The sequence below is a fragment of the Schistosoma haematobium genome, chromosome 3 (genome assembly GCF_000699445.3).
Source record: "Schistosoma haematobium chromosome 3, whole genome shotgun sequence".
Lineage (NCBI taxonomy): Eukaryota > Metazoa > Platyhelminthes > Trematoda > Strigeidida > Schistosomatidae > Schistosoma > Schistosoma haematobium.
The window spans coordinates 39,441,487-39,461,608 of NC_067198.1; the positions used below are offsets into that span (position 1 = coordinate 39,441,487).

Sequence of the window (20,122 nt, forward strand, 5' to 3'; positions counted from 1 at the left end):
ATGTAGATTTGAAGAAAGATAATAGTCAATAATAACTTAGGATTGTTACTATTATTCATATTTGACCCGTACTTCTATGCTTTATTTAGTTAATTTGATATATTGTTTTCCTCTAAAATCACTTTAATTTTTTCCTAGATTTTTAATATAATGATTAGAACTGGTCTTAGGGAAAAATTATTTTCTTTATTTCATTTCCATCACTAAAGCTTCACTTGGTGCAAGTCCTGGCGCTTCATGTGATATTCGTCGTACACTAAGCAGTAATGGCAACTCTTCACATACTGCTCCACCGGCTCCATTTAGTGAGAGATCACCATTTTGGTCACCTAATTCGCCACATTCAACAGGTAGTGGGTTTGATAATTATCAAACGTCTTCACATAAATCTTTACCGTTACCGTCAACTTCACAAACATGTCAACAACATTCCGGATATACATCTACAAGTGGTAGTAGTGGTAATCGTTCAACTGGTTGTTTAAATCGTGCACCTTTTGGACATCTTGCGGTTTTATCCTCATCAAATTCATTAAATAAACAATTGCAACAACAATCGGATCCTAATTCTCTGTTCAATTGTTCAATAGATGTTCCGAAGAAACCGACAACTAATTCTCCTAATATGATATTACCATCATGTAGAACATTAGGATTATCTACCAACAGTGTTACAGCATCTTCATCAGAAATAACAAAAAATTGTACTGATAGTGTTTTACAGTCAGCAATGGCCTTCGCTGCAGTTGCAGTCGCAGCTGCGGCAGCCTCTTCTACAACCTCTAGCATAACAGAGAGAGAAAATTCATCTTTATTGAATAAACATGTATTGGAGAATACTTTTCATCGTGAATGTAGAAATCATAGCTTCCATCAGCATCCATCAAGTGAATGTGAGTCCTGTTCATCGACACTTACTATTGGCAATAACAATAATAAAGTAAATGAATCAATCAATTCTATGTATAATAATCTAGTTCCTTCATGCTTTATGAAACCAACTTCCTCTGTTACCAATAAAAGTTCTGCTACTACTACTGACAATGATAAGAGTAGTACTAATAATCTCCCAACAGACAATCGAAATATATCTTTAAATAAGTTACAGTGTTATAATAACGATACCAATGCTAATGATACTTGTATGGATGCAACTAATAATGAAAATATCCAACAAGGAGTATTGAGAAAAACCATACCCTCTACTCCTTCACATTTTCAGTTATCTTCTAATTATTCTTCTACAATTTACAATCAGTTAACGCATAACAATTTAAGTAATAAATCTACTACTGCTTTGAATAATGATAACGACGTCAATAATTGTAGTAATATGCCTTCATCATTTACAAATCCTTTACATTGGCCATTTGAGTCAATACCTACACCTGACTGGTCACATACATGGCTTAATCATAATAACAATAATACTAATAATACTATAAGATGTCAAAACAATTCAAATGAAACAATTCGAAGAAATGGACGAGTGAAAATTGGACAAATCGATTTAAATTCAACGGTATTATCCAAAAGTGAAATGTCCAAATTATTAATGAATGAAAATACTAATAATAATCATCATCATTTATTTGGTAAAAGTAATAATCTTTTATGTCCAACATTAACAAAAGACTTATTAAAACAACATTGTGCATTAAATAACTCTAATAACAATAGTTTATCAAATCAACAATCTTCTCAAAGAAAACAAATTGATGGTACATTGAATCAAATGCGTAGTATTAAAAATTTTAGTCGTACTTGTCGTACAACACCAGTATTAGAGACAATAACTCCAGGAATAACCACATCGATAACAGAGACATCAGTAGTTGCATCATCATTATCAACAACAGCTGCAACATCAACTACTACAGGAGTATTTAAACAAAAAACAATTGAACATTCACATAAATGGCAAAATCAAAATGTATTTAATAGTCGTAAGAATTCAACACGTGATTCTAGTAACAATAATATTAATAGTGGAGTTGGACATTGTTCAGTTGATGAACCAGATGTAGATGAAGATGAAGAACTAGATGATGATGGACGTGTACCACAAGAAGGTGATCCAGATTTTGTTGAAACAACATGTCGATGGGGTGATTGTACATTACAGTTTGATGATCAAGATGAATTAGTAAAAGTAAGTTGTATATACATATAAGCTAACAGTATTGTTTTTTAGTTGAATCTTCATCAAACTTTGATCAACAGTAGTAATATATATATGTGTGGAAGAGAAATATAAGAAACATCAAAGCAGTATACGAGTCAGTTATGAAATTGTAATAGATAACATAACCAAACATAATCACTAAAATGTGCAAGTTTGCAGTAAAATGATAGATGAATTATTGATGATCAGAATAATGGAAGCTTGTTTCAATATTTAAACATAGAAAGTAGATTAAAACTTCAATATATAAACATCGCTTCCGAAAGGAGTTCACTTCTCCTACATATAGCAGGAGCTACAAAATTGGATTAAAAACCCTAGGCTATGTGTCTAGAAGACATTTGTAGCCTCCTTAGCAGTTCTTTAGATTGGTGAAGTATAAAAAGAGATTTGGCGATACTATAATTTATGGATGACCCAATGAGGTATAAGATAATAGATTTCGGATTTTGGCGCGAAATTCACTCATCCATTTGGCTAAATAGAGTTTTGACATTATAGCTGATATCAGTTCGTTATCAAAACCCTAAATCTAATTCCTAACCTCAAACATCAACTGTAAATCATAATTATAATTCCCCACACTGGTTTATAACCCTCATTTGGTTCTAGTTATTAGGTGGACACTCTCAAGGTAAGTCTGGCGTCGCTCAAAGGTCGTCCATAAATTATAGTCCCACCGTTTTTTCTACCTCACACACTTTCGTATGGGTTGTACAGGATCTAATTATTTCAGTACTTCTTATTTGTAATTTTAATCATTATTATTATAATGTCTATCTTTTTAAGTTTCAACCAACATCTTATGTTAAAACATTGATCCAAGCTTCGTTATTTTGTATAATTTGTTTCTGAACAACTGTTCATTCTAATTAATTGAAATAGTTATTCTAAGATGTAAAATGATCTGTTATAAAGAGTATCTTATTTAAGGAACTTTTTCATTCAATATCTTTCATATTATGGTACATTTTCGAAGTGTTTGAAAGAGGAAAGTGGATTTTCTTTTTGTGTTTCTTAAGCTTATAATATATTTGGGCGAAGATAATCAAAAACCATTTTTCTAGAATTATGACAATCATTCTAGTCTTCATAAAATTTTAAGACAGTTAATTTGAATCATTACATGAAGATAATATCGGTTGATCAGTTAACATAATTGTTTGATATGTAAAAATCGCAATGGTTGAGATCATAAGTCAATTGAAGCTAGATCACAAAGAAAAACCTGGAAGCACTAGACGGCTGTTTCGTCTCATTGCGCGACTCCTCAGCAGTGCGCATACACGATTCCGCCTCACGAGATTCAATCCCAGAATCTATCAGTCTCGCGCGCGAGCGCTTAACCATTAGACTAATGAGCCGATATCCAACGGTGTTAATGTCTAACTTCAACCAATCCACGAAATTGAGTGACACATACACTATTGTCTTCAGTGAGTTACTATCTCACAATAGACCCGATTAAATTCCACCGGTCACTGCTTTTCACAGTAGGACGAAACGGCCATCCAGTGATTCCAGTTTTTCCATAGTGATCTAACTTCAATTGACTCATGATCTAAACTATTGAAATTGCTACAACCTTTACAAAACCCCTTCTGATATTATACATCTTCTTGGTAGCATGTCACACTTTAATTATGCAATTTTAAAGAGTAAGTGGTCCATTTCAATATCGAATTACTTAACTGATAGACGCATCAGTTAAAGGGTTACTAAAAACATTACCATAATATATACAAAAACGCCTTCTGATATTAATCAACATATGCTCTCTAGTAACTGTCTTCAAAATGTAACTTCTGGAGTTCTACTGAGAAACCGTGACCACTGAAGTTCAGTCCATGTCTAGTGCGGGACAGCTATTCATCGAAAGTCTGTATTTTTCACTATTTTCTAACCGGTATTAGTTTTTTTTATCTTATTGTGTAGTCTAATTATTTGTTTTAATGTTATGTCATTGTTATAATACAAACACTTTGATGGTCACATTGTGATCTAATTAGTTAACTTGGTCACAAAACAATTTTATTTCAATCTATATTCTTAATGTTCAAGTTTTTCAATAAATCAAACAGCTTTCAAATGTATCTGATTTTCCCCCTCCCAAGTATCGGTATAGATAATCATTCCTGTCCAACCTAGCAAACCATGAAATCTCATGATATGAATATTCTTTTCAACTAGATCAACATGAAGTTTCCCGAAAGTTGCAAAACGTATCCGGTTTGATATGGAGTGATTAACGAAGTAATATATATGATTTCAAATAATGCGCATATTAAATATAATTTTGCAGTCTGATAGTTTTCATGTTGATTATTTAACCAAAACTATCGATTTCCTTTATAATTTTCTATAAAAAGTTATACTACTTTTTAGTAGGTAAAAATTATGATTAAAAACATTTCTGTTTTATTTTAGCATCTTAGTACTGAGCATATTGCAGGAAATAAAAAAAGTTTCGTTTGTTTATGGCGAGAATGTGTTCGTGGAACTAGACCATTCAAGGCTCAATATATGCTTGTTGTACATATGCGTAGACATACAGGCGAAAAACCACATAAATGCATAGTAAGTATCAAAAGATTTTTGTTTTAGTCTATTCCTGTACGCATAGTATTGAACTGTTTCGCTGGTTTATGTGTGATTAAAAGTATCACAAAACTTTTAAATAACCCTGCAACTGTTCATATAAATCACCACAAAGTATCCCCTTTATTCGTATTTAATGTTTGTTATTGAATTATTTCTGTTGACCAAATTAAATGACTCCGTCTCAAATAGCAGTGGAATCTATGCTTACTGAACAAAAGTATTTGTAAATGGTGGGATCAGAGCTAGGCTCCTTGTTTGTTAACTTACATCAGGAATACATATCTGAGATGTTGTAAAATTATTTACTGGTTTCAAGGTTTATCTTAAATTTAAATTATTTCACGAGTATCAGGTATTCGTTGTTCACTTTCTAGTAAATGGTCGATATCGACCCTAACGATGTTAGTGAGATATATGTTCCACTTAACTTCGTACATATTTTGCCGACTTAACACGTTTTGAAAAGTAGAATATCAGAAGTCGAATACGAAAATGATTTTAGCTATAAGTATTTCGGATATCCGTTCATACAGACAGACGATGAGAGATACGAATCGGAAAAGGCAAACGCCCTTATTCAATCAGCAGTTAGTCAGTTATTCTTTACATTGGATAAATAATATATATAGTTTGCTGATATCCAATAAGACTAGGAATAATGAACACATCTAATGCAGCCGCGCGTAAAAGTGCACATAATATAGTTGACAAGGTCTTAGATGACAAAGTACATTGGACAGTCATCATAAAAATGATTAAGTTGGGATGACATAATTAATAGTCAGACAAAAATAGACTTCGTAAGGGTGTGATAAGAACTACTATAAGTAGAGTAATTATGTGAAATTCCAAAAACTTTATATGAAAACGATAACAAAACACATAAGGCAGGATGCTGAAAATTTAGGATTTCATAAATTTGTTCTATTTATTCACTTACTAATATTATTCTTAAGGTGCTCTTATTAGGAGTAACTATTGAGTGAGAAAACTTAAAAAGTTCCAAAGTATTTCCACTTTTTCATTAAAAGTGCCCACCTTTCCGCATTCTCAACTAGATATTGTTATGAAGATTATTTACTTACTTACTTGAGCTTTTTACCTCTCGTAAACCATAGACCGTCGACCAGGAATCTCCGACCTACTCTCGCTTGAGATTCCCTTTCCAATTGTCGCCAAATGCTATCCATTCTTTTGACATCTCCCTCCATTTCCTGACACAGTATGTCCTTTGGTATTTTCCTTCTCCTACTCCTTTGAGGGTTCTAAGTTAAAGCTTGTCTAGTTATCCAGTTTGGGGATTTACACAGTGTATGCCCTATTCACTTCCAGAGTATTTTCTTGATTTTCTTTTTATCTGGAAGTTGGTTTAGTTTCTGTAACAATACGTTATTATTAATGATTCCTGGCTAAAGGATCTAGAGTTTCTTGAATGGACAACTGTTTATAAATACTTGCACTGTGTTGACGATGGTTGTAGTAGTTCTCCAAGTCTCAGCTCCAGACAAAAGAACTGTTTTGATGTTCTTTTTTAAAACTATGGCTTTGATGTTGGCGGATAATTGTTCTGGGTTCCAGATTTTCATCATTTTCAGGAATGTTGTCTCTGCTATGCCAACCCGCAACTTCATATATGCATCAGATCCCTCTTGTTTATCAATAATGCCGCCAGATACGTAAACGTTTTCGCCTCTTCGAGAGCTCGTCCATCAAGTGTGATTTGGTTGATTGTGACAGTAACAACATTTTTTCTCTTCATAGCTTATATCGTGAACTGACCAAAGATAGATAACCTTTTAAAACCAGGAGGTACTGACTGGTGATGTAAACTAAGGAACTCAACAATCTCCACAAACCTTCACAATAATTACATTTTGGGCAATCATAGATAACATTGTCTTTCAGTCGTGTGGTTTATGATCCCAGTATATAATCAATGTCATCTTTATCAATATTTCAATTAATTAGTTCTCAATAATATTGACCAACTCTATTTCATTTTTAGTTTGAAGGTTGTACAAAGCGTTATTCTCGTTTGGAAAATTTAAAAACTCATCTTCGATCACATACTGGAGAAAAACCTTATCAATGTGAAATTCCCGGTTGTAATAAAGCATTTAGTAATGCATCAGACAGAGCTAAACATCAGAATAGAACGCATAGTAATGAAAAACCTTATACATGTAAAGTTGATGGTTGTTCAAAACGATACACAGATCCAAGTTCTCTACGAAAACATGTGAAAACTGTTCATGGTGCTGAAGTAGGTTATATGTGATAAAATGATAACAATTAAAATAAGCATTAAAAAGTATTATTTCGATTATGTATGTTTCTGTCCCTTTGAACTGTTGTCACAATCAAAGGTATATATTTACAATATCCAGTCTATTCAATCTATGATGTATGATTGAAATATCTTAGCAAACATGAAATGGATTGTTTTACATTTTTAATATCAAAACGAGAACAGATCTTGAATTTTATTTTAGACTGAATGTACTTTTTCTAAATAACCTCGAGAAACAAAATCTTTCTTCATAATACATACTCACTATTACAGAATCTAATGAGTACAAAACCATTGAGCCAATATGTTAAAAGACCTAACGGTTCACATTTTCAGTTTTAGATAATTTGTAGTAGACTAAAGGGATCAAAATGAAGAAAAGTGCATTGATCTATAAAACAACATGTTCAATAACTCAATCAAAGGTTGACGAGCACCCCTTTCATGTTACCGCCAACTGTATTTATAAATTTACATGTACTTGTCAAAGCAGCTACATTGGCCGAACAGAAAGGAGGGTATATCTTAGATTTTTCGAACATGTTCCAAAAAGCATCAAAATAAGAGAAATAAAGACTCTGAACAGTGCAATCACCAAACATCTCTTTGATATAGGACATCAGGTCGATACCTTGCAATCCTTCAAGGTAATTAGTAAGCAGTCAAACTCCAATCTTCTGAAGTTTGCTGAAGCCGCTGCCATCAGGCGTCAGAAATTTGACTTATGTGTTCAAAAGGAGATGGTTATTAAGCTTTCTTTGCCTTGGTGACAAATATCCCTTAGCTTCATCTTAAAAAACTTTTCTTTAAACTCTTTCTTGCATTTATTACATCACTGAGTTTTATTTCAACTATCTTCCAAATAAATAATCTTATTTTATCAACTGAAGTCTACTCACTTTGTTCCTATCGGTGTTTACTTTAACTGTATTCATTTGTTTCTGGCCCTTTGAACTGTTGTCACAATCAGTATTGTAGAATGTTCTTTCACATAAGGTATGATATTTACAATATTCAGTCTATTAATTTTATTTACACCCTTGTTATACTATATGAATATGTTGAGATTAGATGGTGGTTGGAGGTAGTCGACAGGAAACCCTGGACCCGGGTTTCGTGCTACTTGGCACTCGTCAGCAAGGTGTATCTGTAATCTTGAGGGAACTGGTGCTCCCTGGCGATAGCATTCGATCTGCACTAATAAGGACTAGACACGCATGACATTGATCGCCACCCAGTGATCAATCAATCGTGATTACATCTCAGTCCTACAGGAGGTCGGTCGCGGCTCGGATAGCTCAGTGGTAACGTCTCTGACTGTGAAGCTAGGTGACACGAGATCAAATCCGCCAGGGAGCACCAGTTCCCTCAAGATTACAGATACACCTTGCTGACGAGTGCCAAGTAGCACGAAACCCGGGTCCAGGGTTTCCTGTTGACTACCTCCAACCACCATCTAAATCTCAATACATAATCCCCGCGGTGTCGAGTCACCTAGACTGGTGGCCACATCGCATCATGATCGATAGCATTCGATCTGCACTAATAAGGATTAGACACGCATGACACTGATCGCCACCCAGTGATCAATCAATTGTGATCCTATGAATATGTTTTCAATATAACTTCCAACCAAACCCTCTCATGTAAGTAATTTAAACTCATTATGTAATTATGACTTTTAAATATCACAGGTTGTAAGGAGCTGACGAGAACCAACGAAATAAAATGAATTCATACTATTCTGCCAGAATCTTCATTCTTGCTCTTTTCAAAATGATAAAAGGAACTATGTGTATGAAAGATCTGTATACACAAAGAGAAAGTCTATTATGTGGAAAGTTATAAACATAAACACGTATCTATAAAAGAACAATAGTAATTTTGTATTTATAACTGTAGAACCTGATGAAAACGTTATCCAGTATAACTATTCACTCTAATACACTTTATCTAGGAGCTTCCAGAAGAATTATAGTCTTGGTATGAATATGTTAATGAAAGACAGTGTAATCAAATATGGATAATCAAACGAGCGATATAAACCAACAAACATTCAATTTTGGATAGATATTCCAGTACTTATTGTACTTAAGTAAAATGAACAGAATAATGCTAAGAATGGATTGTGAAGTAAATTCTTTAAAATTAAATCCAATTGAGACAGTAAATTATTTCAACTATTAGTCATAGGATTAGGAATAATATGTACAAATGGAAATTCTGATTTTTGTTTTCTTTTGGTAGGTTTATGCAAATAAAAAGCATAAAGGTGAAAGTTGGAGTGATCGACCTTGTGGTGGATCTGGATTCGGTGGGGGACATCTATTTGGCAATAGTAATCCAGGTAATAATAACAATAGTTATCCTTCTCAAGATAAACGATCCAATGGTTCAATGCCTGGTACACGTGGAAGATTTGGTCCTCGCGGAATGAATGATAACGGCAACATATTTCATCGTGGAACCTTTATAGATCGAGAGCAACGCCCATCTTCATCGTCAAATCCAAGAGATGGTTGTTTAGCTTGTCTTACTAATCCAGTTCATACAACTTCAATACATCCTGTAGATATCAATAGCGAAAGCATTATCACAGAATATCCTAATCAAGATTTATCGAAGTTGAAAAGATCCAGTATAGAAGAGTTTGGTAGAAATACTTCACATAATATGAATTGGTATTTACCTGAAACTGATAATCAAAATGTACACTCTAGTGTTTTAATGATGACATCATCACCAGCAGTATACAATACAAGAAATGATTATTTCCCTAGTTTGAAATGTGAACATTCCATTTATCCAAATTATTTTAATTTTGCGCGAAATATGTTTCATACTGAAGACACAAATCAAAATGATCATAATAATAACAATAATAATTTGGCTTTATCTTGGACATCACCGACAACACCATCACCATGTGATAACTTACATTTAAATCAAAAAGTTAGTCCATCTATTACATTACAATCTTTATCGACCATATCAAATCCTATTCAATCATTATCATTATCAATAGACAATTCAAATAACTTAACAAGTATGAAACAGAAAAATCTTATCACAACTATTAACGAATCAGTGACTATGATAAGTAATGAAAATCCTAATCAATCCATACCAGTATGTACTTATGGAACATCAGATGATTTGGTAAAAGATTTCAAAAAATCATTAAAAACTGAAGATAATAATTTAATATGGAATTGGAAATATTCACAACCGTCAACTGATGAAATAAATAAAGATCATTATAATAAAAAGCATTCCATTTTACAATTTGATAACCAAGATATAAAAAAGGTATGTTTATTTACTGCTAAACTAGTATTTCCCATCATAAATGTATAAAGATAAATTGAATGGATTCAGTATGTGATTAAAAAAATTGTAATGTTTATACTCTTCAGTAATTATTTTAAGAGATTATTATACATCTGAGAAGGGTTTTTGTGAATATTATGGTAATTTAATAATTAAATTCATGATTCAATCGGAGCTAGACAATCATGGAAAACCTGGAAACACTGGACGGCCGTTTCGTCCGCGAGACCGATAAGTCCTGGGTTTTAATCTCGTGAGGCGGGATCGTGGATGCGCACTGTTGAGAAGTCCTACAATAAAACAAAACCGTCGTTTAGTGCTTCCAGGTTTTCTATGGTGGTCTAGCTCCATCTGACTCGTGAACTCAACTATTAAATTATTATACATTTCAATAGTTGAGATCATGAGTCAATTGAAGCTAGATCACAAAGAAAAACCTGGAAGCACTAGACGGCTGTTTCGTCTCATTGCGCGACTCCTCAGCAGTGCGCATACACGATTCCGCCTCACGAGATTCAATCCCAGAATCTATCAGTCTCGCGCGCGAGCGCTTAACCATTAGACTAATGAGCCGATATCCAACGGTGTTAATGTCTAACTTCAACCAATCCACGAAATTGAGTGACACATACACTATTGTCTTCAGTGAGTTACTATCTCACAATAGACCCGATTAAATTCCACCGGTCACTGCTTTTCACAGTAGGACGAAACGGCCATCCAGTGATTCCAGTTTTTCCATAGTGATCTAACTTCAATTGACTCATGATCTAAACTATTGAAATTGCTACAACCTTTACAAAACCCCTTCTGATATTATACATCTTCTTGGTAGCATGTCACACTTTAATTATGCAATTTTAAAGAGTAAGTGGTCCATTTCAATATCGAATCACTTAACTGATAGACGCATCAGTTAAAGTGTTACTAAAAAGATCTATCAATTTGGTTCATTGTGATTTTTTAACAGTGAAGAAAGAAAATATATCTTGGATGAATTGGACATTGAAATAAACAGATAGAATAGATAGGATAAACTAGAAGTTTCGTTATGAGTTGTACGATTTCAAGTACACGATAACTGTTGGATACATTTTTTGGCATATATATGTATATAAATAAATTATGATGGTATTATGATTTCCCTTAGACTTGTCTATTAAATAAACTTACATTAAGTTAACAGTTCCTGAAGCTTCTACATTTGGTTATAATTAACAGGAAGAGGTTTTGCTTAATCTCAACTAAATTGATATTTGCATAGAAATCTGAACTCATGAAATCATGTTTTGATAATAGTGAATTCATAAAGTAATTAGTAAACAGGAAGAGTTAATTTATAGATAATAATCAACATGAATATCTTACTTGCCTACTTACTTACACCTGTTACTCCCAACGGAGCATTGGCTACCAATCACCATTCTCCAACCCACTCTGTCCTTGACCTTCCTTTCTAGTTCTATCCAATTTTTGTTTATTCTTTTCATATCTGTCTCCATTTTTCAGTGTAATGTGTTCTTCGGTCTTCCTCTCCACCTTTGGTCTTGAGGATTCCAAGTAAGGGCTTGCCTTGCGACACAGTTAGGTGCTTTTCTCAACTCCGCCTGAAGCCCTCCTAAGGTTACTTCCGGTCCCGAACGCGGATAAAGGAGGAGGGTATGGTAACAAGGTAAAGATCCATAGAGAATCATTGAATTAGACTTTTATCTTGTTATGTAACTCTGATCAATTACATATAAGATTACAATAGTCTTCTCTACAATAGTAATTTCCCTACATAACTATGTAAATTATATATGAATGTAATCTCATTGAAAATTAATTTACTATAAACATTATACTTTAATTATACACTTTACTTCTATTTAAGCCATTACCTGAATATTTATCAACATCATTAGAATCTCAATCAAATACACAATTTACATTAAATCTAAATGATCAAACAATGAATCAATTAAATAGATCAATGAATAATGATCATTTCAATGAGATCTCAACTAGTTTTAATGAAACATATCGTGAAAATAATTTACAATTTAATTTCCCTTTAAAATGGAAAATTGAAGATACATTAGCTTACTCAAAAAATTTGGATAATAGTAGTCAGATAAACAATAATAGTAATAATAATGAATTAAATGAAGAAACTTCTCCTCAATCAAATCAAAATGAATGTATTTCAAATATACCATTAAATAATCCTTATATGGAAGATGTGACAGAGCAGAAATCTCAATTATGTTTAATAGAATGTTCAACTCGATTAAGATCAATACAAGATATTTGTTCACCGAATGGTAATTATCTTTCATTTTAATTATTTTTGATATTTTTTTTTGCTGATTGAAATCATGAGTCCATTGAAGCTAGACCACCATGGAAAACCTGGAAGCACTGAACGGCCGTTTTGTCCTAGTACGGTGGCGCAACTTCGTGGATTGGTTGAAGTTAGACATTAACACCGTTGGATGCTGGCTCAATGGGCTAGTTGGTTAAGCGCCTGGAGCGAGACTGATAGGTCCTGGGTTCGAATCTCGTGGGGTGCGGGATCGTGGATGTGCACTGCTGAGGAGTCCCATACTAGGACGAAACGGTCGTCCAGTGCTTCCAGGTTTTCCATGGTGGTCTAGCTTCAATCGACTCATGATTTCAATCAGTGAAACTTTTAAAATCTCCACAAAACCCCTTATGATTGTTTTTTGATTGAATGAACCTTTAATTAATGTACTGTTTAAGTTAACTGATTTATTTTCTATAATTATTAGCAGGTTTATATTTGTATATATCTCTTGATAATAAAGATTTTAGCGAGACTATAATTTATAGACGCACCAAATAGATTTAGGAGAATAGGTCTTGGATTTTGGCGCGAAATTCACTCACCTATTCGTCCAAATAGAATCTTAGCATTTTAGCGGATTTCAGTTCGTGGTGAAAAATTGTAAATCTAATTCCTAACCTCAAATATCAACTGTAAATCATAATTTTAATTCCCCACACTGGTTTATAACCCTCATTTGGTCTTAGTTATTAAGTGGACATTGTCAAGGTCACTCTAGCGTCACTCAAAGGTCGTCCACAAATTATAGTCTCACCAAGATTTTAACTGTACGAGGTGGATAATTACAGTAAACTTACCAGATACATGTTGACTGATTTAAAGTTTATTTGTATGCCGATTATGAAACGTATGACTTTAAAATTATTAGGGTTTCTGGGCTTAATTACCTGGAATTCCTTTATTCTGATACAAAATTTTAAAAGAAAGCAGCCTATTGGATAGCGTTACACGAATGGTGTTTTGCGACATACAGCTAGAGAACATATATATGTTCAATTCATATGTAAATTCAACTGCTAGGTTTGGTTTTCTTTGAGTAAACTGGGAAATTTCCGGGAAATTCATAAAACGTTGAGATCTGTTTATGTAGATAACACGTTGGATAAATCAGCTTTTCCAAATGAATCATTCGCTTCAGTGATGCCCATAAGGACTAAGAGTATAATGGAATACAACCACTGAGCTTCTGCTTGAATGAAAATAATCCACAAATGAGGTCTCCTAAGTTTTTCAATCGCTAATTTAGTGTCCAAATGACTGCTAAAGAATCGAATCCAGGACAATGATCTGATCTTAATATTTTAGCAAGATAGTACAAGTCAATAAATTTCTGTGCGAAAATTTCTAAATGACGAGGGAATTGAAGAGCCTGACTTTTAAGTACATCCAATAGTATCCCGAATAATGGAAATGAATATTGTATAAGTATACTACAAATGGGAAGTACTTTGAGGGGGTTAAGATTGATACAATCTACATTTTACAAAGTTCCTATGAGTTCAGTTTTAATACATATTGGACAGACTGTATATAAATGGAACGAAATCATCATAATAATAGTAATAATAACTTACGCTACTATTCATTATTATAAGTTTCGTTACAGTAAGGAATTGTTAGGGTCATTTGTATAGTACTGTAATAAATTTCTCTTCAATATACACTCAAATTGCAATTAGTCAAAACATATATCCTACAGAATGATTTTTCAATGGTCAGTATTTACTGCTACTTGTTGTTAGCTGAGATTTTTTATCAGTTTAAATGCTACAACCATTTTTTTTCACTCATCAGTAATCGGATGCATGAAATCCAGTGTAATCGCCTGTCGTTTTTTTCAAAGGGCATACAAAGAGGAGAATATTCCAACAAACTCAATGCTTTTATTTGAGATTTACAATACTTTAATATCGCAGCAGGTTGCAAGCCTTTCATAATACTCCTCTTGGTACAAAAAGTTAGGATTTATAATTAGTCTGTTCAAATGGATCCGAAGCACGAAAGTTTATCAAAATATTTGTACACTTAGAAAATATGTTGCCCAAATATTGAATAGACTGTGTGAAGTAAACGATATAACTTTTTTATTATGTTAATAACTACTACTGCGTAATAGATTGTCATTTAGTCGCTATCTATCAAACAATTTTCACTGACTAAGTTATTAATCTTTACTAATAACCTTGTATTAATGTTGTACGGCTGATGAATAACTGTGAGAATGAAAGACACATGATGTGATCATACTAGTTGCATACACAGATCATGTAAAGCTATTTGAAATGAAATCACATCCAAGTTATTAAGTTAATCACTTAAGTTAGCTATTGTCTTGAATCCTACTGTTAATGGAAATCCTTTCAATAATGATATGGTATTTAATTATGATTTTCTAAATTTATTGTAGATATTTGGGATTCAGAGAGTGCGGCTGCATCATCCGGTATTGGGTCAGGTGTAACAACTACCACAGCGTCAGATAACAGTAATCCCACCGCCCAGAATCATCATCACCAACAACAGCAACCGAAACACTCTCATCAACATCAAAACCGAACAAAGTCCATAAATTCAGACAATAACTATTCAAATCAAGATAATGTTAGTACTATGGATAATCATGAAGCATTTGTTAATAATGAAAATATTAAAAGTGACCTTGGCTCTAATGATCGATCCTCTTTATTTGGAACACCAAGAACAGATTCAAATTCTACTGGTTGTTCATATGAAAGAACATTTAATCCACAAATAACTCATAAGAATGATAATTTATTACATTCTTCATGTACTTGTATACAAAAGCAACAAAAAAGAGACAATTCACAATCTACTTGTTGTTATCATACAAATTATCATGATCAATTGGTAGATGGGAATATATCCTCTCAATTAGATTCAGAACAACTTAGTGCAACAAATTCTCAAGTAAGCAGTGGAGTTGGTTCAATGACTTCATCAAACGCTGGTAGTGGTTGTAATTGTACCGGTACAGGATTAAACAATACAAATATAAATGTTTTAGAGAATGCCAGTAGTAATGCTAGTAGCAATATCTGTGTTAATACATTACCTAGATTTGCTCAAGGTGACAATTCATCCAAATTAACTAATGATTATCCAAATAACTCACAAGTATTCAATGAAGATGATAATAACATATCAATAATGTGGAGAAAGTATTATAAATCATATGGTTATTGTTCACCGTGTAACAACCAAAGTGAAACGTTTTATCCTGAAATATTCAATTCCGAGACGGAGTGTTATTCAACTACACCGGCAACTGTATTAAATGGTTTCTCTTCTACTGTTTTCCCTGTTCCACCTTCCATTTCAACATATCAATACCACCATAATCCTCATCTTCATCATAATCATCATCATCAGCAGCAATGTCATTCACAAAATAACCTTGACTTAGTTATGTCAAGTTCAAATCATAATAATGATGAAATGCACTTTTCTCCTCACAGTTATGTTCATTCAAGTTCATCTAATTCATCACCATTCAATTCAAATCGTCCACATTCTGTTGAAACATTTTCGCATAATAATATAACGAACAATCGTTTATTTGAACATAGACGATATACACATACTTCATTATCTACTAGGAATAACAGTCATGTTAATGAAATGAATAATACTATAAATCAAACTAATCCAAAGCATCCATACAATATATGTCTTTCTTCTATAAATAATAATAATCAATATGATATGAATAGTAATATGATTTTGAAGAGACATTCTATTACTGATGATCGATGTCATGTAAATGGAACATGGTCTACTAATGCAAATAATGGTAATGATAATCATCATTATTGGTCACATCCATATTATACTAATCAACAGTCTATAGGAAATCAAATTCCTAATTGGTTAAATAAATCTGTATTAACATCATCATCATCGTCAACACTGACATCGACATCATTAACAGAAGCTATGAGAACACATAATTCATCAAATAGTTTATGTGTAACATCAAGATTTAATGATTCAATAAACTATTATCAAGAATATCCTAATTGTTGTCAACCAACAATAAATTCATTTCAAATAAATCAATCTTCATTATCCTCAATTATGTCCACAAAAACTTCTGCAAAACAACACTCTAAATTATCTTGGACAACAGATGATAATTATTCCGAATATCTTAATTCAAATCATTCACAAAATTCATATATTCAATCTAATCGTTTGATTAACATTAATCATTCTAGTAATAAGGACAATTTAATTGAAATAGATCATAATAATCGAACAAATATTCAAGGGAATTGTAATTCTGAATTAAACTGTTGTTATACAAATTTTCAGAATAGTACTACACAATTGGAAAATATAAATCATATAAATACTAATCCATTATTGATTTCGTTAACTTCATCTCAATCATTTTTGATGAATTCATTCAATACAACATCCATAACAACAACAACAACATCTGAACAAACTCCTTATTCATCTTATCATTTAACCTCAACTTCAAATAGAGTTCATCAAATAAATCAAAGAGGTGTTGAACAAATAAATAAAATGAACAATTTACATTCATCCACAATAGCTTCAGTGACAGCTTCTGCAACAACAACAACGACAACGTCTACAGTCAGTAGTTATCAGAATTTAAAAGAAAGAGAAGTATACAATTTCCCCGTACCAAATTCTCTTCATACATATATTAATCCATTTCATTCATCTAGTTCATTGTACAGTTCTTTCTTACAATCAGTTTTTGAAGAACCAACATACACATCATCATTATCATCGTCATCATCATCGACATCATCATCACCATCTCCATCCTTATTATTATCATCGTCATCATCAACTCATCTCGGTCATTTTAATCAATTATTTGTAAATGCTGATCCTATAAGTAATAATCTAGTTGTCTGTAATATGTCAACTATGGATACTGATTGTACACCATTTGATTCATCTAATTAAAAATGTATTGTATAGTTATTTCAATAAAAATGTGATAATACAGTATATCAATTATGATCACAATCATTTTTTGTTGTTGTTGATATATTGATGAAAACTGGTGAAAAATGAAATCATCCTTCTAATTCTTATTTACTTTCTTTCAACTTCACATCTTTTTTGTTGCTGTGAGTTATCAATGATAAAGTTTTATGTTTTTGCAAACTAGTCAGTATAGTTTGTAGCATTTGTTGTTGTTGTTGTTGGTGGTGGTGGTGGTGGTGGTGGTTTGTTATTATTTCATATCCTTTAATAGTATCAGAATTAAGTTAAAAACTATACTCTCTTTAATAATTGTATATTATTAAAAATTGAAGCCGGTGTCATTTCTACACCTTCATTCATATTAATTGTATTGTTCGTTAAAGGAAATAAAAGCGCCATTTTTTCCGTTTTTTTTTATTTCTAAGCATTATTTATTGTTTTTATCACTCATAGATACTTTATTATCGTCTGAAAATTAGCTTATAAATAATTCAAGAGAACAAAAAGCATATGTATTTATTGAATGCGTCGTTTATTCTGTTGTTGTTGCTGTTGTTGATGTTCTTGTTTATTTTACTTCTTTTTCCACCTACTTGTATATCCGGTCATAGAAATATATTGACTTTTGAGTCTTCATTGTTTTCATTTCAAAATCTTCATGATTTTTCTATTCTTTCTTCTTTCTTTTTTTCAAATGAAAAACAATCAAAATATACATTTTGCTAATTATCTCTCATAACTGGTTATTTAATTAAATTATTCATTCATCAATTTATTTTAATCATCCATTCAAAAGTTTACATTGAAAATAACACAAGAAAACTAAAGTTTAAACAAACAAACAAACTAACTAACTAATAACAATCAAGAAATGATAGTTACTATGCTGAATTAAAACCAGAATTTGTTTTCTTTTTGTCATTCAAATCATCTGTAATTATAAATTTATTTTCCAAGTTTCATATTTATGTTTTCTTTCTAAAAAAAAATTTAAAAAAATTAAAAAAATCAAAAACAATTCCTATCCCTTTTTAACAAACATATATTGACTAAAAAGAAATTGAGATTTCTTTAACTTTAATACACATGGATACCAGTTCTAAGAATATTGATCAATGTTCCATATAGTTTTGTTCTATTATCCTAGAGTTGAATATTCACAATCTGGTTTAATGTTTTAATTACCCCATGGATACTACACATTAATATACAAATAAAACTATGATAAATTTTATTTAATTTTCGTCATATAAAAATCAATTATTATGTAAACTGTTGTTATTCATTTGAATATTTTAATATCTCTAATTGTGTTTTGATAATAAACCAGTTAGTTATAAGATTTAAACATTGAATGAAAATTCAGATTTCAATAAATAAAAGTTCCAATTTTCTTTCTGGTAACTTTTACTATTTTCTTTCTAATTTATATTTATTGTATCCAATTTAAAAAAGGACATACATTATGTTTTAAATGAAACATTAAAGGTTACTAGGTTATCATTAGATTCCTGTTCTTCTTTCTTTTTTTTTGTACTACTAATATCTATTCATATGACGGACATTGTTAACTGACATCTTAAAGTGAATAACGTCTGTTGTAATATCTTGTATAAATGAGTACACATTCAGTAAGAAGTTATGTGTTTTTCTAGTGTGTTTATTTTATCTTGTTTTATTTGTTATTCGAACGATATCTAAATATTATTTTATTATAAATGTAAAATAATGAATAGATAGCTATTTCTATATATTTTTAGGTAGTTAATTACTCATTTATAGACTGAACAATTCGCTTTTCACATACAAGAACTAACCTTCAAACTGTATACATGGTTTTCAAACATTCAATTCCGAAATTAAACAGAATAATTAGGTTCTATTCCGTTGGAGAATTTGTTACTTCTAGAGGTTTTAAACGAAAAACTCGACCTCGCTTGTCTCATAAAACAAATACACATAAATGATTTTTAATATCCCTGGAGATTCTTTAAAGCAACTTGTTTTTTTTTCAAGTAAAAGTATAGGATTGATTTTAGAAGGAAATTTGTTTTTCTATACGATTGTTTTCAACAAATGTCCAACTGAATGTCACTGTATTAGCCTCGGCGAATCAGGGTATATGATGTTATTTATTCGTAGAGTCAGTGTATACTACTATTTCTTCAGAGTAGTGTTTTACAGAAAGAATTATCTCTAATCTCAGACTGTGGGTATTCTGGCAGTTAATTTAAGTGGATAAATAATAATCGCAACTGAAAAATATATTGGATATAAGGAATAACGGTAGATTACATATATTTGTCTAAAATTTCGCGTTTGGAAATATCAAATCCAAAAATAATTCCCAAAAAAGAGATAAATTAATAATCACTCATAA

General features: G+C 31.8%; 1 protein-coding gene across 1 annotated transcript in view; it reads left to right on the plus strand.

The window, feature by feature from the left end:
• GLI3_1 (Transcriptional activator gli3) overlaps nt 1-19,725 on the plus strand; it is a 137,594-nt gene extending 117,869 nt beyond the window's left edge. Inside the window, exons 6-11 of the mRNA XM_051213838.1 lie at nt 210-2,152; nt 4,613-4,762; nt 6,792-7,049; nt 9,324-10,385; nt 12,280-12,709; nt 15,161-19,725. Of these exons, the coding sequence (XP_051069850.1) occupies nt 210-2,152; nt 4,613-4,762; nt 6,792-7,049; nt 9,324-10,385; nt 12,280-12,709; nt 15,161-17,718 (6,401 nt within the window). The 3' untranslated portion in view covers nt 17,719-19,725. The remainder of the gene's footprint in view (nt 1-209; nt 2,153-4,612; nt 4,763-6,791; nt 7,050-9,323; nt 10,386-12,279; nt 12,710-15,160) is intronic.
• The last annotated feature ends 397 nt before the right edge of the window (nt 19,726-20,122 follow it).